The sequence below is a fragment of the Orbicella franksi genome, chromosome 1, assembly GCF_964199315.1.
Source record: "Orbicella franksi chromosome 1, jaOrbFran1.1, whole genome shotgun sequence".
Lineage (NCBI taxonomy): Eukaryota > Metazoa > Cnidaria > Anthozoa > Scleractinia > Merulinidae > Orbicella > Orbicella franksi.
The window spans coordinates 21,981,747-22,007,438 of NC_138145.1; the positions used below are offsets into that span (position 1 = coordinate 21,981,747).

The 25,692-nt window shown below is 38.5% G+C and overlaps 1 protein-coding gene across 1 annotated transcript; it reads left to right on the forward strand.

The window, feature by feature from the left end:
• Positions 1 to 5,777: 5,777 nt before the first annotated feature.
• LOC145497373 (uncharacterized) lies at positions 5,778 to 17,988 on the forward strand. The gene is made up of 6 exons (XM_081477193.1): positions 5,778 to 5,977; positions 7,832 to 7,968; positions 9,475 to 9,574; positions 13,685 to 13,822; positions 14,046 to 14,177; positions 16,389 to 17,988. The coding sequence occupies exons 1-6, from the start codon at positions 5,851 to 5,853 to the stop codon at positions 16,709 to 16,711; spliced, it is 957 nt and encodes a 318-aa protein (XP_081333319.1). The 5' UTR covers positions 5,778 to 5,850; the 3' UTR covers positions 16,712 to 17,988.
• Positions 17,989 to 25,692: the final 7,704 nt, after the last annotated feature.

Below are 25,692 nucleotides of genomic sequence, written 5' to 3' on the forward strand. Positions count from 1 at the left end.
GAACGTTTTCTCACAATATTTTTACCGTTAACCGTCAAATGAGCAAGCCATTATTAGCCGTCAAATGTCTCAGATATCCTTAATTAAGAACTAAACGATTAACTTAAATGAAGTCAAGTTATGCTGTGTATGAACGATCGTTTTAATAAGTATCACAAAAATACATTCATGTTCAAGTCCTTTAACTTCTAGTCTTGTGAGCAGGTGATTAATACTTTCAACGGTAATAAAGAGGACATAATAATTAACAATTAGACACATAGCTGAGGACCAACTAACCTAATTTTTAATGCATAAATTATAGGACTAATTGGATTATTCAAATATTGGCAAAACTGTACCAATGACGTAAAATTTAACCGTTAACGATCAAAACGGCTTATCTTTAACTGGGACCCAGCCCCCTTCAATTAGGACCCCTTTGGTACATCGGCAGGAATCGCGTTCCGTGATTATTTGTTTTTTAGAGGGCCTCAAGTTTACTAGCTTTGCTATTTCGAGCCATCTCAGTCCTTAAATGAAGATTTTACTTGTTACTTATCATCATTTGACTTGTGCGTCAAGGGACGCATATAGGATATCTCCATATAATCACGTCAGCCGCCCGACATGCTTCTATCATTTGCTTGTGCAACTGAATTCCTTGGGCACCTAATAAGCCATGGTTGATATTTGTAATCAATGTTTGTTAAACGAGGTCAGAGAACTTACACCTAACTGCGCAAGCTACTCTAAACTATAATGATAAGTATGTTTATCGTGAGCTTTCGGATTGGATAGATTCAATTTAATGATTCTACCCAAAAAAGCTTCCGTATGCGTGTTAGTGCGCGGGGTTAGCAGCATCTCGGAAAGTACTAACACTAATATTATTTCCTCTCTTTGACAATCAGTCCGCTGATGAAACCCCGGAATGAAACCTCAGTTTACTGCTTTAATCCACTTTTTCCTGTATGCCGGTTAACCACATAATAACAGCTAATAACCTTGGAGTTTTGCCGACGGAAACATCGTTTGGCTTGCTTTCAGTGTCTATTTAGCTTGTTGTTATTAAAAAGTTAATTCCTGTCGGCGACGTCCTAAGCTTGATAGTGCACGTTCAAAATGAGGGGACCGCAACCTCCATAAAACGTTAATTTGACGTTATAGAGACAACAACTACATCAAATTTTGATGAAGTTTCCTGAAAACGTTAGTCTTGTCTCGGTGATTGCCTCTAGTGCCTGTTTAATAGCAAATACTATGTAACAATAACATTGTCATTAAACTACTTAGTTCCTAATCCACTATTTCCTTCATAAGCGCCTTGGTAATTTTTATTACTGACATAATTCCATCTTCGACTGCCGTAGTTAAGCTTTTTATTGACACGCAAAAAAGCCGCAAGCCGTAGACCGCGGATACACTAGACTTTACACCAGTCTGGCTTGACAACTGAGTTCCTTGTCGCTACTTTTCGATTGCGGCTCGACCAGCAAACGGCGGCCGTATCCGAACTTGTAACTGATTATGTAACCAGTACTTGCAATAATTTGGAGGAAAGCAGATGAAACTAATCAGCACTTTTACACCGAAGCTTAACTCTAAAGACCATTATATGTATAGTAACTAAATCAATTGTTCCAGAGTTAAATATTTTGATGGCACAATCAGGCTCTCTCGGCGTATGCGTGAGAGAACAGTTGATTCCTTGTATTAATCCATAACCTCCTGCTCACCGCCCGCTAAATATAACATTAAAGTTTGCCAGCAAAAGCTGCTTGAAAATCACATAACGATTTATCATAACAGTATCGGTTATGGTATGTTTATAAAGAGATTTTTTATAAGCTTATTGTGAGAACGCTTATTCCATTCCGGAAGGCCGGGTATAAAAAAGTCGTGTAGCATTAGACAGTAAGAGCATTCTCGACGCGTTGACGACAAACGAAAACATAATTTAACTTATGCATAGGGTGAACTTTGACTCCCTCTTAAAATACTTTCGATGATCATCGGCAGGCTTTTAAGGAGCTTCGTCGCGGCATTTTAAGTTATTTTGGTCACTTAGAAAATCACCTTTAAATTGAAGGAAACCTGAAAATAGTTGTTTACTGAGATACAAAAACTCCAAAGAGATAATAACAAACCATAAAGGAACAAGGATGGTTATGGATGGAGAAGATTGATAACGATTACAAACGACGAACTTGAAAAAATTAGGCTGAACTTTTCAAGATGAGCAAACCGTGACGTACCTCCTTCAAGTGTCTAATCGTGCTAACCGTTGTTTAGAAATCTTTGCTATCATTTGAACTCGTATTACAACTTAATTTGCACTCATGCTATACTTTTTGCATATTAATTAAAAGGTGCGAATCGTAGTTTTTGGTTACAATTTGCTATCTTTTACTTAAGTCAGGTGCCTCAATAACCGAACTTTTTTTCTTTTTGTAAGAAATCTCAATTGAGGTGATTAAAATCGTGTTTTTATTTTGTGAAGAGATCTCAAATGTGGCCAGCGTGTCCGTTACTACCAGCGTCCATATGTATCCATGTCGAGCCTTATATCTGATGCCATCGACCTTAAAAAGAAAAGTATCTTGGTTTTTCTATACACGGATACTACACACGCTCAGGCGCCTTCCCTTGTAGGCAGTGAAAGAGAATCTTGCTTTGGCACCATAGCCCAGCCAGGTGCATTGTGGTCAGAATAGCCATGTTCAGAATCCGGGGGTACTCTACAAAGTTTTATACAGGTAGGCTCCGCCCCCTTACCCTTTTGTATACCATTTTGACAGAAAAGGAAACCCTTTCGTAAACCTTAAATTGGAAGAAAATACCCTTTTCACATACTTTCACAACTGTCCCATATTATTAAATAAATCGGAAGTCTTATTGCTTTTTCATGTAGTGCGTTACTAAATGAATTGGTGCAGACATATGGTGCGTCTGTTTGAAATATTTTAATTAAAGGCCTTTTAAAATAATTAAATGACAGATTCCCCTACCTTTTCATTAACCTCGAGTTGTGAAATCCCTACCCTTTTTTATACCTGAAGTCTGAGAGAGGTAACCCTTTCAGGTGGAGCCTTCCCTTATAGGCCATTGTGAGGAGTACCCCCTTCCCCGGCCTCAGAATATGGCATGCTACACTAAGCGACACAACAATAATTCGTGTAGATGCGTTGTACTACGCCTCAGAGATACGCCGATTCCCTATGGCTCAAAACAGTTTCCAACACTTAGATTTGGATGGGTCATTATAACCACTCTTTATCATTTCATACTACAATCATGGTATCAAAAAACTGCCCAATCATTGGTGAACACGTTGTTATCATTTTCGTGACACAATAGGTTACCATAGCAACAGTATGTCCTGCTAACAATACCCTTAATTACAACTTTAGGGGCTTAGAATTCAAAACCGCACGCTGAATTTTTTTATATTATCAAATTTTAATAAGCACGATAAGACGCAACTTTTGGCAAAGTTCTAAAAGTATCTGTACCTGGGGTTCAGAGCCACCTGGGGGCTCTGAACGCTATGTACAGAATTTTGTTAAACTTTGCCAAAGGTTGTTTCTTATCATGCTTATTAAAATTTGATGATATATCAAAATTTCACCGTGCCGTTTTTGAATTATAAGCCCCTAAAGCTGTAATTAAGGGTGTTTTTAGCAGGTCATACTGTTGCTATAGTACCCTATTGTGTCACGAAAATGATAACAACGTGTTCACCAGTGATTGGGCAGTTTTTTGATACCATGATTGTAGCATCAAGTGATAAGTAGTAGTTATAAATGACCCATCACAATCCAAGTGCTAGAAACTGTTTTGAGCCACCTTAAGCTATATTCTATATTCTATATGGATTCCTAGCTATTGACGTCAGTCTTTCTTTGTCAGTATTGCCCTCTGTACCAAATGGATTTAACTTTAATTAAGCCTTTGCTAAATTTCATTCCGCGCTCAAAACAGTTAAGTACTTTTTATTGAACTGCGGTTGAAAACTTTTTGGCGGTATCTTGTCTTCGGACAATGGCTGCTCTCGCGTTTCCTTTGCTAAGCGTGCGGTATTGGGAGACGGCTTCTGCTAACTGCAAATACACAATGTACACTCAACAATGAGCATTTACACAAGGGCCAGTCCTGCTATCCATTTGGAACGTCTAAAAATAAGCAAACAAGACCTATAACTGAATTACCTTTGCTCTCATGAACCCTTAAAAGGAGCAAAAAATAGATTTTTATCAGCTTATATTGACAAGGCCTCCCTACTAATAATCCGGAAGATTGAGTATACAGTGACGTATACAAAATTAGTACAGTTAGACCGTTAATTAGTTAGAGCGTAAAAGAGCATTTCAGATGCGTTCAAGACAAACGAAATGTGTCTGAATTTTACTTATACGTGCGAATCTTGGCTTTCGGTTACAGTTTGCTGTCTTTTGCTAAAGTCAGGCGTCCCATTTACTTTTTTTTTTCAGAACTCTCAATTGAGGTGATTAAAATCATAGTATATTGTAACTGCAAAGAGATCACAGATGTGGCTAGCGTGTCCGTTACTTCGAGCTTCCTTGACTACATGTATCCATGCTGGGGCCTTTATCCGATGCTATTGATTTTAATCTAAAAATAAACGTATCTTGGTTTTTCTACACAGGATACTACACACACTCTCCGACTGGCGTTTTCCCTTCTCTGCAGTGAAAGAGGATCTTTCTTTTGTTTCATAGCCCATCCAGATGCACGTTAGTCAGAATAGGCCATGCTCAGAATATGGCATGTTATACTAAGTGACATTTCAACAGAAATTCTTGTAGATGCATTGTACTACGCTCGTTCCCCCAACTGTAAGCTACATGCATATATGGATTCCTAGCTATTGACGTCAGTCTTTCTTTGTTAGTACTGCCCTCTGTACCAAATGTCGACAAATGGATTCAACTTTAATTAAGCCTTTTCTTAATTTCAAAAAGAGCTCAAAAAGAGCGCTCAAAATAGTTAAGTACCCTTTATTGCACTGCGGTTGAAAACCAATTGGCGGTATCTTGCCTGCAGACAATAGCTGTTCGCGCGTTTCCTTCGCTAAGACTGCAGTATTGGGAGAGCTCTTGTACTAACTGCGAATACACTCAACAGTGAGTAGCTACACAAGGGTTACAGCTATCCAATTTGAAGGTCTAAAAAAAAAACAATACCCATAATTGAACACGTAAAGAAGCAAAGCCGAATGTGAATTCAGAAGGTCTCCTTTCTAGAAAATTCGTCCTGGAGAGCAACAGCATGAATAAAAAACAGGATCAGCAGGAATGTAGAATGTCCGGAAATTCTCATCCAATGAATGAAATTTAACGACAGTTGTCTCAAAAAGGAATTCATGTTAGGTTTCTAAAACTTATTTTCCAACATTTACAGATGTGTTTGTCCTTTCATCTGCTCATTTTGTTCCATCCATCTGTCGTCTTCCCTTCCCATCGTTAACCAAAAGGTGTATCAAAAACGAATCGGCTCTACCAACGACACGAGTTTCGCCAAAATGAATTCACACTATGCCGACGTCTTAGTGAGAATTTAGACGTCATAGGTCTTAACCGCTCATTGTGCATAACACGAAAGCCGAATCTTGCGATCTTGTCAGTTGCATTCACTGCTAATGACATTAATTTAACAACTGTTTACTTTGTGGCCAAAGCAGATGACAAGCTTAATCAATCTGTCATTACGTTTCATTTACGGATTTTAATTACTGTAATTAATAATGATGTTGTCTTTATAAACCGAACCTGTGACAAGACTGATTTGAAACATCTCGATCAACCATCACGAAAGGAGTCCAATAATCGTAAACCCCTCCCAGTAGCTATGGCAGGACTCGAAGCCCGAAACTTTCTCAAAGTTCTCTTTTTGATGTCTGTCCCAGTTCTTGGCAAGTGTTCTACTAAACTTAACGTTTTTCTAGATGCCCGAGAAGTTTCGCGTTTTCTCTACGGTGAGTAAATATATTGCTAGACTTGTGAGAGTAAACACGACTTGTTTTGCATAATTCGTATTTCTGATATCAGTATACGAACACCGCGTGGCGTTCATTTTCACGAAAAAAATGTTGTTTAATCATTGAACGCAATAATTCCAGAGACAAAATGAACGAAGTATTTGTATTTGTGCCAACACTTCCTCAGAGGGATTGATATTACAACTGCTTAACTGTGGACTTTAGCTGGCTTTCAAAATAATTGATGAACTCTGGAACGCTCGTCGTGGAAGTCATGATCGCCTGCTTTCTTCACCACTGGATTGATCGATTCAGATGAAAAGCAATCAATTTCAGAACAATCTGTTGCTATCGTCAGCTCTTCAGAACAACATGAGGTCTGTTATCGCCTTTTGATGACTCGGAGTTGTTATCGTTAGGCAGACTTAGTGGGACGGTCGGAGACATCTGGGCGAGGCAGTGGTGCAGACAGCAGTTAAGACAATCCCTCCCTATGAAAGTTTCTCTCATACCTAGTCCCACTTGATTTCACAAAACCACCTTCACTGGTAATTTTCACTGACAGTGCCAAATAGCACTCTATTAAGAGTTGATTAATTTTTAAAGTGACTCTGATTTAATATGCTATAAGACCACAAACATTTCTTCTTCCTTGCATGCTGTGAAACTGCTGTCAGCTACCAGAGTCTCAACATCAACCACATGTGACGATCAGGTCGGTCAGTTGGACCACAGATCACTTGACTCTTCCTTATTTTGTCTATCACGCAAGGGAAAGGTTAATATCATGTTATTTTGGGAGGTCTTTATCCGTAAACATTGAGCAGAATGTTATTTTACTCTGTCCCTTGGAAACGATAATGATCAACAATGGGGGTTATTTTCATTCCTGAGTGATAATTCCAGTATCAGCCCACATTCGAAATGCAAATACTGGACAGCTGCGTAATGATTCAGTGTCCATGTGTAATTTAGACAAAAACAAATATTTTTTTTCAAAAAAAAGATCTCATTTACACCAGTCAGTATGTCAAACACTAACAATCCAACAAGATTTTCTCACCGAACAGAGGGGTTTGAAAAGGTGCGTCAGATCTTAACATTGGGTCGTGTTTATGATTTATGTATAATGCACAACAGACTGTTGCTATCAGAGTTACGACTTGTGACACTTTTCGATTTTATAGATTGATATCATTGAAAAGATTGAATGATAATCGTGGACCAAAGTACTTCAGTAAGCAATAAAGAAAAAGGCTTTAAGATCACGTAGTCGCGATCGAGCGATCCAAAGCCAATGAAGGTTTCCATAGGCTGCATCTTTTGTCTTTTCATCGTATTATTTTAACGTTGATCAGTGTAGAGATAGCTGTAGAATTTACTGTGTCTTGCTTATTGCATGTTTGGGTACTTCAGTGCTCGGAAATCTTAAGACTATAACCTACCCGATTAGGCTCTTCAATTCTTTCTGTTGTGAAAACGCCAAGACATCACACAATAGAAGGTTTCTATTTTTTGTTATCGTGTCACTTTAACGCCGCTTAAATCAGAGTTGAATTTGCCATGGGACTTGCTTAAAGCGTGGTTGAATACTTCAGTGCTCGGAAATCTCAAAACTGTAACCCACCATTAGGCCCTTCTTTCTGTCAGTTGTGAAAACAGCAAGACATCGCAAACCCTTACACCTTGCTATGAAAGCCCAGCTTCTTTACTGTTATTCCTTCACTGTGACACTTTCAACATTTTTCGAGTCACTGGGCTTACCACTGTTCTAATCGATGCTGGTTCATTATACGGGTTTGGCACAGCTCAGTAAAGACTTAAACGTTCTTATATTGTTTATCTCATTAGATCTGAACACGAACTTGTTCCTTGTTCAGGATGGAGTTGTGGCCCCAATACTGAAGACACCTATTTTGTCGAGCATGATTCCACCCATTGAACCTTATATTAAAGACCTCAAGTTCAAGTTCAATGCTACTGGAATGGTAAGAACACTTAAAATAAAACCAGTATCAAAGGGTCTGCTAAATTGGATTCTGCCAGTTGGCGTACAACTACTACTGATGACTGGCTAGTGTTAGCGAAATATTTTTTGTAGTGCCAGTCTTACAATTTTTAAACAATTAAAGAGATTTTTACAGTATGTCGAAAGAATATCGAGGACGAGGTGTCTTTTAACTCGTATGTACGTTTTCCTAATTCTTTCCTGGCCTCGGTAATAGATATTCGTATTGCTTGAATTTGCGAGAATTGAGAAATGATTTTATGTTGTCGGATCCATGGATGTTTCAATATATTCTTTTCTTCTAGGCGCATGTACATCAAAACAATATCTCCTGGTCGCTTTTTTTTCTTTATTCTTCCCTCCTGTCTATTAGTTTATATAGTAATATTGTAAGGACACGTAATATGGCGATCTGTTTTTCAAAGGTAATAGTTTAAAGATGGAATGAGACTCAAGCGTCAAATACAGTGGCTACAAGTTTTATACGGAAACACTTCTTGTGATCGTAATTAAGTGGTAGATATTGTCTCAATAACCTCTATTTTGTATACGAATAACCATCTCCAGTTATTTTGTGACTAATACATGAACCTAACATATTTCGTATACTTTGAGCCCACTCAGCTTTTCGAAAAATAAATGTAACCCCGACAGTTGGTCCTCAGCTGCTTTAGCATGACCCCTTCTGAGTAAACGGCATATCTCACAAAAACTATCATTTCCAGTTGGCGGCTGTGCACGTCTTCGAACAAAAAGCAAATTTCCATAATGCGAGTTTCAGGCTGCTTTAATGAGAAAGTAATTAACTGGATGCGAGTGTAGGTGATTACAGATAAACTATTATCGGTAAACGAGATCGGTGATTTCGACATGTAGCGAACGGCGTTGAATTGTCCTTGGCATGTTTCCACACTGTAAGATAAAATCTGCAAACTGTACAAAGAAAACATCTCTTGTGGAGTCGAAGGACTCAAAGAACCTTGGACTTTAACGAAAAGATCAACAATGAATACCTGGGACATCTTTGGTTTCATCTGACATTCAATTACCAATGCGACGCTTGTGAGTTGAAGGAGCTTGAAAATCCTTGATATAAACATAAATGTAACTTATAAGACTTTTACATTGTCTAAGTGAGGTGGGAAACACTCTTAAGATACGCACAGAGACCTAAAACAAGGGTATTTAGGTGCTGAAGGCCAACGTCATACCCATGCTGGCACTTGAGAGAAATTTCGAAGCAAGCTCAGTCGCATCTTTCTGACAAGCCACCACTGACCACCCGAAGGACGATTAACTCCAATTTCAAGGCAAAGTTCCTTCTCCTTTTGTTGAAAAGCAGAATTTTTTTCGTATTTCCGTTGAATCAGACCGTCTTTCAGTTTATATCGGGTTGACCGCTGCAACTACAAATTACTATGTTCAGTCCCAGGGAACTCGCTCTTTCTTGAGTTAATGCATACTTGACTCTCAATTCTTCTTCCAGGTGCAGTATTCTTTGAACTTCAAATCGAGCAATGAAACCATTATGAAACATCCTACCGCTAACATTCGTCTAAATGGCTTGGTGCCCAGAAAAACCAAAGGTAAGACTAAGCAGACCCTTAAGTGCATTTTTTTCCTGTAATTTTCTACTGTTGTATTTCAATCCCCGTGTGAAAAGTAAGGTAGACGTGACCTCTTACGCCTTCGAGTCTGGTCGAGTCATGTTGTACTCTTATCGTGTCTGTAACGCGGGTGGCTTAACACTACAGGTATTACATATAGCTTTTAAAGAGATACTGGTATAAATTTTTAGCCGTAACGATTTTGAGAACTCGATGACTTACCTTGGGATCGATGGAGACAAATTACTCAAAAACATTAGTTGATATTTATTGATTGTATTAAAATGTTTGTAGTCAAGAAATGACAAGAAAATATTGAGAGGAGATGGTTACTCCAGGACCGTAGATAGTAACAGGCGAACCGATGTACTTGCCTCAGTCACTTTTTTGCATGGTCCCAGTGTTGTGTTTAGATGTAGTCATCATAAACACCTTCAATACCTAGGAAGAGAATTTAACCAAGGACTTTGTCTCAGTTATAATTCCTTTCTGGATTTAACCATGCGCATTGCCTTAGTCATAATTGTTTTTCTGGCTACGACCCGGCCCTGTACTCACGATGATGACGAGGATAAATTACAAAATCGAATAACTTGAAATCAAGAACCTTCTGATTCCAAGTAAGTTAAATAAGAATACATATTCAGCTATATCTCTCCAGTTTGCAGTACTAGCAAACGTCGTCGTCCTAGCCAACGATTCAGTTAAAGCCTCGAACGCTACTTCCATATTGTCCCCTTATGTGTGGGCTAATTAACATTAAGATATGAGCATCAAAACGAGATGTTCAAGCTTAGTGATGTGACTGATTGATAAGTGGAAGTAATTACTTACTGGGAGAGCCGCCAAAATATTTTTATTTGATGCAGGTCAACATTAGCCACCATAAAATGAGTTTTCATTATGTGGCAAGAAATGATTAATAGGTAGTTATCGAGTGCTAATGAATGGGCGTTATCGTCGAAAGTTTCAACTGGGGCATTAACCGGTTGTAGCTTGCTTCTCATATGGGAGAGTGAAAATAGGAAATTGGAAAACCAGAGCCATGCAGATCGAACAGTATTAGGTGTGCAAAATACAGTATTGGGTTTGCAGAATACCTATACTAATTTTGTATGCGTATTTAAAAGCTAATCGATTTATGTAGATAAAACCAAGGCATTTTGGTTGTACGAGGGTTTTGGTTTAAACAGGAACTTCTTGTTGTAGCAGTTCATCTACAAACTGATTTTCACGTTTTCCTTGGATTGCGGGCTAGGGGAAATCCAAGGCAATGAATGATGCAAGTGTCGTCATACGGTACGGATTTCTCTCCCAAGATAACAGTTGTAATCCTATGTCCTGGATGTCATACACTGTTTTTAGTGTTAGTTCTGTAGAATTCAGTAGCACATTTAGAGAATATTCCCTTGTTCTCTGAATTCCGGCCAACTGTCTTCTTGGCTACTGCTGTGGCAAGGGCAAGTTAGGTGTAGATGACCATCTGGTAAATTCATGGTTTCATTAAGGGTGTATTTTGCCCTTTCTAGTAGCTTTGAAGGACGAGACAGTCTATTTATCGACGAAAGGCTTAAACATCATCGCCATGAGAAATAAAAACTCAGTTAACCTGTTTTTCGAAAGTGTCTTGCAAGTCACTGTCTCACTGATGACAGTCAACCTCATTTCGCTTATTGATATAATGTTCGCTTTCATTTTATAACATGCATATGGTATAGCATGAGAAAACGATCGTCTCTTTGATACAGTAACTGCAATTGGTACCCAAGGACTGAAAGGCACTTTAAAGCAGCCATTCAGAGCACAACACGAGTTTGCCTGTCTCATGAATGCAGACTTCCAATTCAGTTTATGCCATTGAGCGTCTAATGATTATGACATTCACAAATTACTGTACATCAACTGATTGTGAAGACGGGACAATTAGACGCCTGTAATGAACCAATTCGTCTAAAGGAAACGAGGAGAGCAAGAAGTTGTAGGCACCCCTAGGGTGAAAAACCTTTCTGAAGTAAGTTGTTTGTCGTCAGTTGTAAGTCAGTTCAAAGAGTATTCAAAATAAATCTATTCCATATGTTTGATGATTACTTGTCTGAAAAGACTGCACAGTTACGTGCAATTGACGACGCTGGCGAGTAAATGATTGTAATTTTGGACAGCTGTAAAGCAAAACGTTGCCTCAGGGATCGATCTTACCTAGGTTAAACCCCTGACTATGCAGGTTATGACAGAAATGTGCTCTGACTGAGACAACAACAACTGGCACATATAATAAAGACATACAATACAAAACACAGTCGACCTTGGAGTTCATTTACTGTGAAGCATACGAGTTTTACTGAAAGAATATTCTGGAGATTTTGGTATTTTTTTAACGTTAAATTTTTTCCAACTTAATGACAAGGTCAAGAGTTTATTTCTTCAAAACAATAAAAACTTTTTTCAACTCCAGATGTTCGAAGTACTAAGACCATCACATTCTCGATAAATGTAGTCACAATATGCCAGAATATGGGTCTAGTTCTTGAAAAAGGATTAAAAACTGAAAGAAAAAAAATATCTATTGAAACTTTGGCCAGTCAACGACAACAGGACAGTCACTTCGATCGGTGCTTAAAGTTGGTGTTAGACATGAAGGCTTAAAACCGTTAACATCTGTCTTCCCTTCCAAGATTCAGTTAAAAATGAAAATTTACGTAGAGTATTTATAATAACTGAAATTATTTGTAAAAGACAAGAAGTCGTAGAAGGTTTGCCCCATTCAGAGTCGGCAACAACAAGGTGATAGGATATATCAAATTTAACGGCTCAAATTTAATCTTGCAACACCACACGAACGTAATGCTCAATAGCTTTTGATTTAATTTTCACTTATTACTACGTTTAAATCCACGAACGCAAAGAACCACAATGTTAGAGAAAACCAAGATAGTGTCACATCGAAAATATTGTTCGATAGCCTACAACATCCACTTTGCACACTGGGTTTTAATCCAAAGACTTAAAAGTAAGATCCACACCATACACTGAGCAAACTAAACATAATCACATGAAACCATTGCTCAAAAATAGCCGTAATTTGAGTGTGTCACACTCTAAAAGACTAAATCCATTCAAAGAACTGAAAGTTTGACAGGCATCCTACACAGCTATAAATATAGTATCATATGAAATTTCTCGTAACTTTAATCTGAATTGCCACTCATTAGGTTCTAATCCATAGCCTTAAAGTATACCTGAATAGAACAGAATGGTTTCGAAAACAGTCAAATGTTTGCTCCTTCGATATTTGCTGGGCCTCATAATCATTTTCCTTTGTAAAAGGAGCTACGTCACGGTTTGTTCATTTTCATTTTGCCTAAAGTTTTCAAGTTCGTGTTTGTAATCCTTGTTCCTTTATGGTTTATTATTATCTCTTTAGTGTATTTCTATCTTAGTTAACTTCTATTTTTAGGCTTCCTTCCTTTAAAGGTAATTTTGTATAAAAATAACTCAAAATGCCGTGACTGAACTCTCTTTAACTATGCTTAAAAATTACGAGCGCATTTAAGAAAAGCGCATTTAAGAAAAAGACGATTCTCATTTAATCTAGGATCATTTCTAGTCTCTTTTTGTAAACAAGTTTGCAACGATTTAAAATTTTTAACCTTGGTTAGTGCTAATCATCTCAATCAGCAAAAGACAAAAAGCTAAAGGAACTAAACGTTCCGAAAAAGAAGACTCGTATGTTGCCCATTCAATAATCTAGGACTGAAACCTAGGCTTGCTTTAAACAACTATGGCTAGGATTCAATCTCCAGCATATTTTTTAATATTCTAGCTTAGCCGCTAATCGTCAATCACCAATCGTCTTAAGATACTAAATTTGGGACAAGAATTAGCTCTTAGCCGGAAGAGGTACCAGATAAACATAAAAGGAAGTGTTAGGAGAAATCGCTTCCTCTGTGATAAAATAACTTGTACCAGGAGCCGTGCTTATGAAATGTAGACAATATGGGTCATAGTCTCCTGCCCAAATTTCCCTTCCGATTAGACATGGAGCATGCATTCTTATTATATAACCTTACTGCTTTATCTTGCTCTCTCCAGTTTTCCGAGTGAAATTCCCATGCACGGGGAAGGTAATCGGAGGAGTCCTGCTGACAATTAATATCAGCTTCGTTGACGTGGCCGGAAGTGAAATATGGGGTCCGCTGAGCCTCACTTTGAAGCGCCAATGCGTCTCTGGTGAGTAAACGTGAAATAGAGAACTGGACAACTGGACAAAAGAACAAATGGACGGACAAAGGGAAGGACGAATGAAAAACAAACGAATGAAAAACGAGTGAACAAATGCTCTATTTTTGGTTTCCTACGTCTTCGAGGTACATCACAAGAATGGTCAAATATAAAAGACTGAAGAAGAATTTCAAAGAACAACTTAAAAAAACATGTCCATTGTTCTACACAGGCAACGACGACTTAATCAACCGGTATAACTCGACAGAATCTGGAGAAGTATCTCCGCTTCCTGCTCCGCAGATTTGTAATAAAAGATGTAGCAAGAGACACGTTATGAGACGGTTCTGTTTGAGCGATTTTGGTGAGTGTTGGTTTAATCTCCTTTCAATATCAATATGTAGACAAGGAGACAGAAAGCGAGAATACTGAAGTCACTAACTTCAGGATGCTGACGTGATGGCGTATAGTTATGCAACGCTTTGGGGCGGTATACTTAACAATTATTCCATGAGCGCGCGTTGGATATGAGATGGTAAATAGCCAACGAGGCCCGTAGGGCCGAGTTGGCTATAACCAATCTCATATCCAACAAGCGCGAATGGAGTAATTGTTTTATTAAATTCGGAGCATTTGTATTCTTGGAAATATAGCTTAATTTTATTGGATTTTAATTTTACAAAACGACCGGAAGTCGATGTGATAAAAACAACAACAAGTGGGAAATCACATGACATGCGCGCCGTTTGTAAAATTAGTTGAATGAAAAATTTGAGAGCGAAGCAAGCGAATTTGCTGAATGAAATTGCAATCAAGTAGAATTCAAGAAACTTCTACCAAATGAAGGAGATATAACCTTGGTCAGAAAGTTTGAAAAGCGTTCAAGTTCGAGTCATGGAGAAGAGCCAAATAATTGTGCACTTGCACATTGCCATTGTAATAATGCTGCGGAAAACTTTGATCGCCATGCATGTGACACAGACGTTGTGCCAAAATTATTCTCGACAAGATCTCTCTCAGGATTCCCTTGCTTTGAAAGCCTTGGCATTTCGAGCTTTATGTGTGGAGCTCATTGTTGGTCAGTTTTAGAGTCAAGGACAGAAACTATCTTAGCGTCAGATTCATCTTCAGAATCTCCGAGGCCACCCTGGTGGTTTTTCGTGGCTGGTAAAGAACCGGGCTTACTTCGATTCAGCTCAAAACACTCAACTCCTTGAGGTGTTTTTCGTAAGGACAGAATTGTTGGCGCTAGCTGTCGTTGATTCTCTCGTCGTCGTCGGCCAAAAAAGAGACTGAGATGAAACTAGGGCGTCCTCTGTAGCTGTGCGGGATTCTTGCTCTCGGCTGATCCGAGCTTGCTTAGTCGAACAGTTTCCTCATCTGCTCATTGGAAACTGGTTTCTTATGGACTACGCCGGCAATTATGCCTGTTTACCAGCGGCCTTTTACAAATGCATATGCTCTAATAATTTATTTGCGTGGTCAGAGATAATGGAAAACGGTTTGTTGTGCGGCGGCGTGTGAACGATATGATCAACTGGCGGCTTTAATGGATTTAATCAATGAACTTTTGCAATACGTGTCATCTTTCTTCCTCGAAGACGTGTAAAAACACTTCAACTGAACATTCAGTTCTTCTTTTGACATTTCTTATATCGGTTTCGAAAATTTGGTGCCACCAGGACTAACAAGCCATTCTGTTCAGGTAAAATTTGTTTTTGTTACATAATCTTCATGAATGCGTAAAATCTCGCCGGTCATATTTTAATTTTGCAACTTTAAGGGAAACTTAACGTATACGTGCCGTTAAATAATCTTATCTCGAGCTTTGTGGCTTTTTTGTTGTTACTGGGACGGCATTGTCCATAATTGCCTGTATTTCCTGTGTAGATAGCTCACCGAATGTGCTTTTTTTCATCCATTTTTTTTGTCGACAAAACTTCGCTTCACGCGAAAAAGCTCATGCCGAGCGACATTTGCCGCTTTCATTTCCATATAAGGTCAAACACAGGTATAATGGCTGGTAACCGAGATCCAGTGAACCAATCAGAAAGCTAGAATTGCATTATCCGAGGATGAGAATTTAATAACCGAGTCACTTGTATTTCCTCGGTATACCACTCGCCTGAAAGCGCGTGTATATACCGAGAAGAAACAAGTAACAAGTGGGATATTTTATGATATACCACGAGAGAGCGTTGCATAGCTATTTTATACCGTGCCGTAGAAAATACAGTAGCCAACACAATTAATGCGACATACGCCCAACGCGTGATCATGTGGGAAGGTTGGATGTAATACCGTCGAGCATACAACGGCTTTCCTGTAGTCTGATTGGCTGTGTTCTCTCTGGCATAGTATAAATTTCGCTGGAAGCCGTCATAATTTATCATGTTAAAGTAAGGATTACTCATTTTAAAAAACATATAGCTACCCTCTTTCATCAATCCGAAACGCTTTTCACTTAGAGTAAAACAACGGGATTATCTAACCACTACAAAACACGTGGTTTCATGCCATAAGAAAGTTGCTAATCGCGAAGTTATCGACTCTGTTTTTGTGATTTGCTCTCAAGTGATCAAAGCCCGGATGGAGTCTGAGATCATGAGAAATGGTTTGCCTCGATTACGACTTCGCATAGCGCGCACGTACAAGCAGGGTAAAGTGAAGATCAACAACAAAAACCAGCTAATGGAAAAAAGAGGCCAGGAAATCACGTGCAGCTGTAGTAACCTAAAGGTCAATAAAGTCTACTTGATCTTGGGTAAAGAGGACAAAAGAAAACGTGTGCTGTTTCTGGACAACTTTTCGACAGCACTGGAGTGGAACAAGAATGGAAAGTCGTACGTAAAAACATTCAGGAATAGAAGCTCTTGTCCTGAGAGAAAAATGCCTTAGATCAATAGGAAAAGAAACTTTTACGGACTCTAGAAATGTTTACACACTTTAGACAGACTAAGTCGTTATTTAGGAACTGTTCCATAAAAGTAAAAGATCTGTTTTCATTGTCCAGTTGATATAGGAACTAAGTTAAACGTAAGGTTTAGTAAGAGCATTTTCAACGATAACACACGTGAGTTCATCATGATGTTGTATGACTATTTTTGACCAAGGTATCCATAAGGTTATTGACAATGTCATTTTAATTTAATGGCTATAATAGTCTCACGATCCCTGAGCACCACCATAAACTTAACTCCAGTTGAGCAATTATGGTTAGTGCAAGCGATAAAGTCGATGTAAGTTCCCCTTTTAGATTTTTTAGATGTGTCTTTAATATAGAGAGTAACTGAGAGTTGGTATTCTTAAAATAAACACTTACGCATGCCATCAGAGATCTAAAATAAAAAAATATATATGTAAATAAATTACAATGTTTAGAGAGGAAGCCACATCAGCTTTAGCTGGTTTTCATGCGGGTCCCCTATGCTGGTCGAATTGGAATTTACAGTGTTGGTTTTTGCGAAGGGAGGAAAACCGGAAAACCCGGAGAAAAATCCTCGGAGCAAGGCGAAAACCGACGACCAACTCAATCCACATACGGCATCGGGCCGTAATCGAACCCGGCCAAATTGGTGGGAAGCGCGGAACGCTCTTACCACAGCGCCATCCCGTTAAGAATTGAACGACCCACCCCTTACCAAGGGCTCAAATACTGATGACCCACCCCCTCTCTGCTCCGGCCCACCCCAAATACTTTTTGACCAGTCCCTAAGCATCCTTCAAAGAGGGTTTCTTTTACAAGCTTGTGGTGTACGTGTTTCATTTCGCCTAAGGATAAGGTCTTGAGTCATTTTTCTCTAGAATTAGAGTTCAACAGCGCGTGTTTTGTGGTCTCAGTATTGCAATGCCAGCTGCATCGTTGAGGCCTGCTTGCAGCGCATCGCTGTAGTTGTATTCATTGTAAGTTCAGGATGAGGAATCTTATTTGGAAGTTCATTCTACAGGCAAAGCAGTTTTATCCATTCTCTTTGCAGTCTTGCACCTGAAATCAGATACTTCGTCTACAGATCAGAAAATGTCTATCGAGATAGGCCAGGTGAAGGCTACATTGAATGCAGCCACAATGCTTCACTGTGCGTGCGCTTCAGGCAGGGAAGTTGGCTTTGTGTCAAGTTAAAGTCGTAAGAATTTTTAATCCGTTAACATTTGGAAATTTTAAGCTACTCTCAAACAGCTCTACCAAAAATTTCGCGAAGTATCCTTCCCCTTCCCCAGAAGCACAACAAATCAACCCACCTGGAGCAAGATTAAAGAGGCAAGTGAGATCGAAATACAAGTTCGATGACAGCAAGTAGTAAATATTCCTAATAACTGTAAGATTCAGTTTTTAGTGGTGGTTCTGTGTAAAAGATCCGACTTACTGTCAGCTGCTGTAAAAACGGTTCAGCATGTGCTAAGACTGGCATCCAGTTCATATCAACAATGGCATGAACACAAGCTCTAAAGAGTCTCATCCATTGGGGAAAGGGAAGATCCAGTATCGTAGACATCTGCTTAGTCACGCTGACACTGCTTGGAAGCGAAGATTGCCCAAAATAACGCCGCTTAGCATAGCCTGAAGATTGACTTGGAGACCCCGACGCAAGGGGGGGCTCCGAGAAACTCTTCGTTCCACTAGAGGTTTCACTTTTAAATTGAAAAACTCTTCCACGAGTATACTAATGCAGCGCTTCATTTCAATTGTACTTTCAGCCGTTAGCGTGCAGTGGCTGGAGGGGCAAGAGTTTAGGGAGATCAGTTTGATACCTAGAAACCAGTGAAAGGAAAACATTCACTGTTACGCTAATTTAAAACCTCAAAATAAAATGTCTAATAACCTCTAAAGCGGTGAAAATTTATGCCAGTTTCTCCCACAAAACGAGATTCTAGTACTCTCCAAGCGTTCCGACGTTAACCATCGTCGCATTTTCGCGGGGCTCGTCTCCCGAGGACCAGGCGAGAGATTGGCGAGAAACAGACGATGCCATAAGACGAGGACTTCTATGACGAACATTTTGGGTAAAATTTCTCCCTTTTATCTTTAGTTTCGATTTCGACTCAGCCGTGTTTGAGCGGCTTACATGACTGACTTACGTAAAGCAAATGATTAGCGTGCAAATATGCAAACAGCAGTCCGGTTTGATGGCGTGTCCAAATTCACTACCACCTCCAGGATTCCGGCCGAGTGGCAAATGCACCAGATTAACAGGATAAGATAACGAATATGAATAGGGGGAGGAAGAAGGGAGGGTCCATGACCCCTTCCCCTGTCCTACATAACGGCATGGTGTAGTGCTGATTTTATATTTCCGAAACACTATATATTTACTGAATCCAGTTGCTTCTCATTGCAATAACGCGTTAAACCCAAGAGACTTCTGTACGTAATTTTGGTGAAAAACTAAATGTAAACTACTGTACTTGGGTTGACACGATTACTGAGAAGTGAAAAGTTTACATCTTTGGCCAAAATAACTTTAAAACAATTACGATTAAAAACAAGAATAAGCGAACATTCTTTGGCTAGCCTTTAGACGGGTTTGTCGAGATCCCTGCCTAGGGGTGCCACCCTACTCCTACTGGGTGGCCCAGGCTACTTTTGAAAATATTATATTGCAAGCGCGACGTCTAATCAGGCCTATGCAGGAGAGCAGTTAAGGTTTGTAGAAAACGGATCAAAACCGAATTTTAATGTCTCTTAAACAATCAAAAAATTACCAAATTAAGTTGATCGCGGTGTGCGAAATTGCTTAAATCTAACTTTGCAAATTAAAAAATTGCAGCCTTAGCTTTATTTATGGAAAAGGTCACTTTGAAAGCAAACACGTAGCACCGATTTAAATGATGTAACAGAATGGCATATTGCTTCATCTAATGAGCGGTAAGCTTAAATTTCCCCCGTTTACTAAGTTAGTTTAGTTTCGATTTCCTGTCACTGCATGTCTTGTAGAGGGCTGATTGCATTGTTTGCCTCAGAACCAAATGACGTAAGCACTTTTGAACAAATTAAGTTGGGCATTTAAACAAAGGTTCAAAGGTTGTATTTTCAACGTTTCTGAAAATATAAGAAGAGAGTTAATCTTTCAGTTACCGCGGAAGGCAATAATTACGAAACTGAGCGAATTTCAAGAGCTCATTTGACTGAAAGCATTTGGATTTAAATTGGTGGTGATTAATTTAGTTAGATTTATAAAGCGTCATCACTCTTTAATAACAATTCTTGGTTCAGTGATAACTGTTAGAGTACTAGCTTCTGCATAATTATCACAGTTATCTGGTTTAGATTGAGTGCTCAGCTGATTTGAGAACGGGGTTCTCGGTTTCGAAAGGCGACAGATTCGTAGGAATGTATGGTACAAATATGTAGCATATATTATCATGCTGGCAAAGAACAAAACAATATCTTATTCGACAGTTTACTGCAGTTTACTGCAATATACTTGTGTTCTACTTGTGGTATACTTGTACAAGTCTGGCAATATTTTTAACGACCCCGTAATAGACACTACACTCACTTTAATGTCTCACAGGTTTATAATTCAACAGGTTTTTACCCAAGTCCCTAGGAGCAAGAGGACGAAACAATCTCTTACCGCAAAGATATCACGAGAAAGTATTTGTACACATTCCGTGAGTTCTTTGTATTCTACACCATATACTTTCACGGATAACTAATCATTATTAACTTATTTATGAAATATGTGAACAATTCCAAAAACCGGGCAAATCGACTTGCTTTCTTATGCGAGCAGAAGTAGTCTGCCTTTTGCAAATACACGCTCGAAAACCAGAGATATAGGAATTAAAATCTTTAATTTGCTCAACAACACTATAGAAGACGGTACCAGTTCGGAGTTAAACAAAATTTATTCTTAATAAATTGATAGAGGTACGTTACTTCCTACAAACAAATGAAAGAAAATTTAAAAAACTGTTTTAATCAATAAAAGCTACAAGAGGTATAACTGAAAATAAACTTATTCTAAGGAACAAAGTAAAATTCAAGAGCGAAATGGGGATACTTATAGCTAAAAATATAAGTTTTGTTCATTGTCTATACACTTTTATTGGGATTGCGTGTTGTTATTGATCAGCATAAATCATTCTTTTGTTGTTTGGTTTCGTTAACCGGTTATCCGGTCCATTGACAATTAATGAGCGATACGTAACTGAATCGAGAGTATAAACATGAACTTATTTTTAGTTGTTGTGTGACAAACCCCACAGAAAAAAGTATATATAAATCGCAGTTCTACGGGAAGTATCCTCACTCACTAGCGAGTTTCAGAACAATAACCTGGACTTCAACACGAACTGAATTAGCGAACAACGATGTTCAGCTTGCTAACTCTGGTAAAGTTTGTGATTTAGTATATGTTATTTCACTTCAATTTTGTCTAGGAAAGAGTTAATTCACTTCTTGAGTTAGGAAAATATATTTATTCGGTCAGTACTATAAACTAAGAGACATTTTTCTAACGGCTTCTTGAAAAGGAAATGGGTTGCATTTCTTTTCAGTTTTGGTTATCTCGCTTAAATTATTCAAAAGTTTTTGACTAATGGTGACTTATTGCCTATTGCGCAGAAATGTTTTTAACATGATTTTTCTGTTCAGCATAAATTACGCGTTCTTAGCTTGCGAGAATTTGATCAGTCTATAGACACGTGTGCACTACGTCGTTATTCCTGCGACGATCAATTTATTGATTTTCATCAACTTTTTAACAGAATTTGTTATAAAAGAATAATGAGAAATGGGAATTAATCAAAGCTTTATTTCTTTGTCAAAAGATAAGGAAATTACCAAAGACACGCGTTGCTATTTTTCACTTAAAAATTTGTCTCTATATAACAGGTTTTCGATCATCCTGACTTCATGGTCCTGTTTGTCCTATTTTTTGGCTGCAGTCAACAAGTGGACGCAACACCTAAGGAAGTTAATCTGTTTCCGTTATTCTCTGACACTGAAGAAACTCCCAGGATCACGAGGATTACGAGGATCACGAGCGTCACGCAACCAGAAGTGAACCGCGACGCAGGAGCACAGAAGGAAATGGTCAGTGGCGGATCGTCATCGAACCAGGAAGAAATTACCAACAGCAAAAACATAACAACACGAATTTTTCCGCGGAAAGGAGTAAAACGCAATAATTGTATAAAGAAATTCGTTTATCGCGTAATTTATAATTATTTTTTCGCAATTCCAGTTTGCAAAAAACGCAAGGGCTGTCGAGAGAAATTCATGTCAGTGAACTTTTCAAACGGCGAGACTTCAGCAATAAGGTACGACTGTTACAAATGATATCAGGCTTGTTTTGACAGTATTTATTATTATATTTATTCTATAATACTGACGTGGGTGAATAAGTTAGAGAAAGAGGGTGGAACCTAACGCGCCATCACAGACCTTTACGAAATAGACACTGCAGAAGGCTATAACGTTTTAAACAGCAATATATCTATCCGTAAAGGAATGGAGATGTAAGAAACGAAAGTAAATAAAAACAGACTGGATCAACCAGTTAATAATAATGAAAAATTGCAATTATCGTATATAGTTAAACAGTGTGGCTACCACTGAGTTTCATTTTGACTACAGAGATTTTAAACACGTGTTCTGGTATAATTTACGATATTTTACTCTTTGTTCATTTACATTGTCTTACACGTGAGACGATCTGCTCAATTTTATGTTCATGTACTTTATGAGAAACATTGCTGTAGTTCGAATTGCAACTTTTAGTCTGGCTCAAATAAAACACTGCAGAAATCCGCACAAAAAAATAATAATGCCTTCTTTTTTCTCGTATTTTTGATGGTTGAACGCGCGGATAGAGTCGCGAGAGAACTGGATGCCAGAGCAAAACGGGAGGCTTGACGGGGCAGGAGGGGGGATCGAGAAAAATAGAAGGACTGTGGACATCTATAGAAAAAAGTGAATACCCCGTTTCTCTGTTAGGCTCGCTTCGCTCCCCTCCCTACCCCCACCCCCTTGTGCCTCGCGCTCGCTTCGCTCGCTTTTTCTTTCGCACGCATTAAAAAAAAATCGACAGATTGTGAACAGTCCACGCAACGGCTAAATTTCTTATTCTCTTTCACATGTCAACGACTCTTTACACCCAGTTCATCATAAAATCACAATTTAAAAGCTCAAAAACCAGCCTTGAAGTTCCATTCCACTTCTGCCAGAAATAGACGAGAAAAATAATATGTATCTCATTTTAAGAACAGCGCTCGCCCTAGGCCACGTAGTTGATAAAGTACTTTGCATACTTGACAACGAAACCAATTTCTGAAAGGGATAAGACAAATAGGTTACGTTTCTCTTTCATTTGCATTTCCACAAGTTGCCCGGCAATTTTAAAGGAGCCACGTCACTGTTTGCGCACCCTGGCCCTGAAGAGTTTAGCCTAAATTTTTCAAGCTCGTCGTTTGTAATCCGTGTTAATCTTCTCCATCCTTAACCATCCTTGTTCCTATATCTGTATATGGTTTATTATTGAGTTATTTTTTTGTAAAACAAAAAAACCTTATAGTCGGCATGTCAGGTGTATGTACTACATAGTTTTTGGGTGGTTGGACCGATGTATGTGTCTCAGACCAATGAGAAGCTTCTACGAACAACCAATCCAATTGCCGCTTGCAATAGCTGCAATGTCAGCAAGTATGTGCCGATTCTTGCTGACGCCAGCTGAACACTGCTTCGGCAATGTGGCAGAGAAAGTATCATCATTTGCCGGTGTTTCACGTGACGGCAATTGAAAATGTGAACTTGTATATATTTTTTTGGAGAAAAGGTGTTTTCGAATGAGAATTTTTACCGGGAGTACTGTGGAAATACCTGCAGTTGAAGTTTAAAGCTTAATGCTTTTTGCGAGTGGTCACAATGTAAGCGTATTTGTTACCACTTCTTTTACAATTTTTTTTAGTTTCTACACTGTCTAATCTTAAACTCTGCGAAGTCTCAGAGCGGTACGGAGGTTTTGAACTTTTTTAAGTCTAATGGCAACAGCTAGTTATGAATAAGACCACTGAGTTTTAAAACTTGTTTTTGTTGCAAGCAAATGTAACGAGCTCATTATATTTTTAGGTAAGCTTACAAATAGTAACTTGACACTCAGGGATGAGTGGTTGCAATAGAACTGATGAATCAGTGATTCTTCTTGTTATTTGTGTCTCTAGGGCATTTTGATATATAATTTGTTGCAAATATTTTAAAGTATTCCAATAAAGGGAATTTCACAACATTTATATGTGTCAGAGTTTTTCTAAAGTTTTAAATTTTAGTATGGAAAGTCTCCATGTGATGTGAATCTAACGATGACTCTGACACACCCGGCCTCCTAGTTCAATGTTGTGTAGGTGCTGTGATCTTAGAAATAAGAAACTCAACATTGTTTGGGAGGAAGGGAAGCGTTTCCAGGGCGACCGAAAACCAATCACATTGGAGGTTTTATTAAAGAACCAACCAAATTCTCGGTTAGAAAATGGGACGGTATGTTGTTAAAGCAGATTGCACAATTAACAGACGTAAATTTTGTGTCTCTCAGTTACCTTTTCTGTAAGTCTTTCAAGTCACCAAAAAGGCTCTCAGGTGTTGGGAAGGGTTATGTGACAAGGAAACGTCCCAAACTCTGCAGATTTCTTGTACTCTGGTTAAATTTTTTATATTTATTTTAGAGGTCTAGTTGCAATTGTTTCACCTTCAAAAGCGTCTTTTCGTTTAGATGGCTTTTAAAAGCAATAATAATTTTAAGTCGTCTCTTGGAAATTATGTCAAAACCAAAGAAACTATAATCAATCTGATCAATGCTGGCAACAGGAGAAGACCATGTTACTGCATTAAACTAGTTCTTGTTATAAAATGAGTCCATAAAAATTACCCTCCAATCTGCTTTTACCGTCAGCTACTATTACAGACTGCATAACTTAGCTGTCTTGCTGGGAAAAGCTCCACTGAAGTCCTTATAAACAAAGCCACCGATCGAATTGTCAAATTCAAACCTTGATAAAACTAGGCTTGATATTACACTTTCTAAGATAAAACAAATTCTTTTTTTTTTTTTGCTGTATATCGTAACCAAACTCGTTGGATTAACCTAATCACAATGCTGCTACTTCCAGAGGCTTTCAATTCACACAAAAAAAACAAAATTCATGCACGCCTTGCGTGCCTATGTTTATCTCTTTGGTGTTAATCTATCGTAGTAAACTACTATTTTTTTAGGTTTTCTTCAATTACAGTTGATTTTATACGTGGCTAAAATAACTCAAAATGCCGTGACTGAGCTTCTTTAAGAACCGCGCTTGGGCGGGATTTTTCATTGACTTCACTGAAGTGCAGGATTTAGTGTCATGTTTTTAAAATCCAACTTGCAACGTGTGTCATCATAAACTGCAATGTAATTGTTCCGAAAACGTACCATTCTGTTTGTATTTGAAAAAAGGAAAAAGTGTGGAAGTGAAATCGCGCAGTAGTGCAATCAGTAACTTTCTCCAAAGTTCTTGGGTGTCATTATTCTAAAGGAAAACTTGACCTTGGATTTTACCTAACTGTTGTTTTAAACGTCTTATGAAAATGTCACAAATTTACGAAAAATTCTCACTGACGAAGACGGCAAATGAGAAAAATATGGCTATGTAGAAATGCTCTTGTTTTACATATCGTTTCAGACCGAATTGCTGAACAACGAAATTAAAAACAACGTGAGTTTCGAAGCCGTAACGGAATTTAACTGCTGATTGAACAGGTCACGCCACTTATCTTTGAATCATTGATACGGTATTCTTTTAAAGGCTGTAAATTACGTACATCCTGTTGAAAGACCTCTTTTCTTATCCGCTCTCAGTTAGTCAAGCTAAATTATTTTTTTTTCTCGTTGTTTGGAAAGTGACTT

Bases quoted from the DNA above. Each gene is read 5' to 3' on its own strand.
- LOC145497373 (XM_081477193.1), top strand. From the start codon at position 5,851: ATGGCAGGACTCGAAGCCCGAAACTTTCTCAAAGTTCTCTTTTTGATG. The intron at 13,823-14,045 runs GTGAGTAAACGT...TGTTCTACACAG, and splicing joins GAAGCGCCAATGCGTCTCTG to GCAACGACGACTTAATCAAC. The intron at 14,178-16,388 runs GTGAGTGTTGGT...TTTGCTCTCAAG, and splicing joins GTTCTGTTTGAGCGATTTTG to TGATCAAAGCCCGGATGGAG.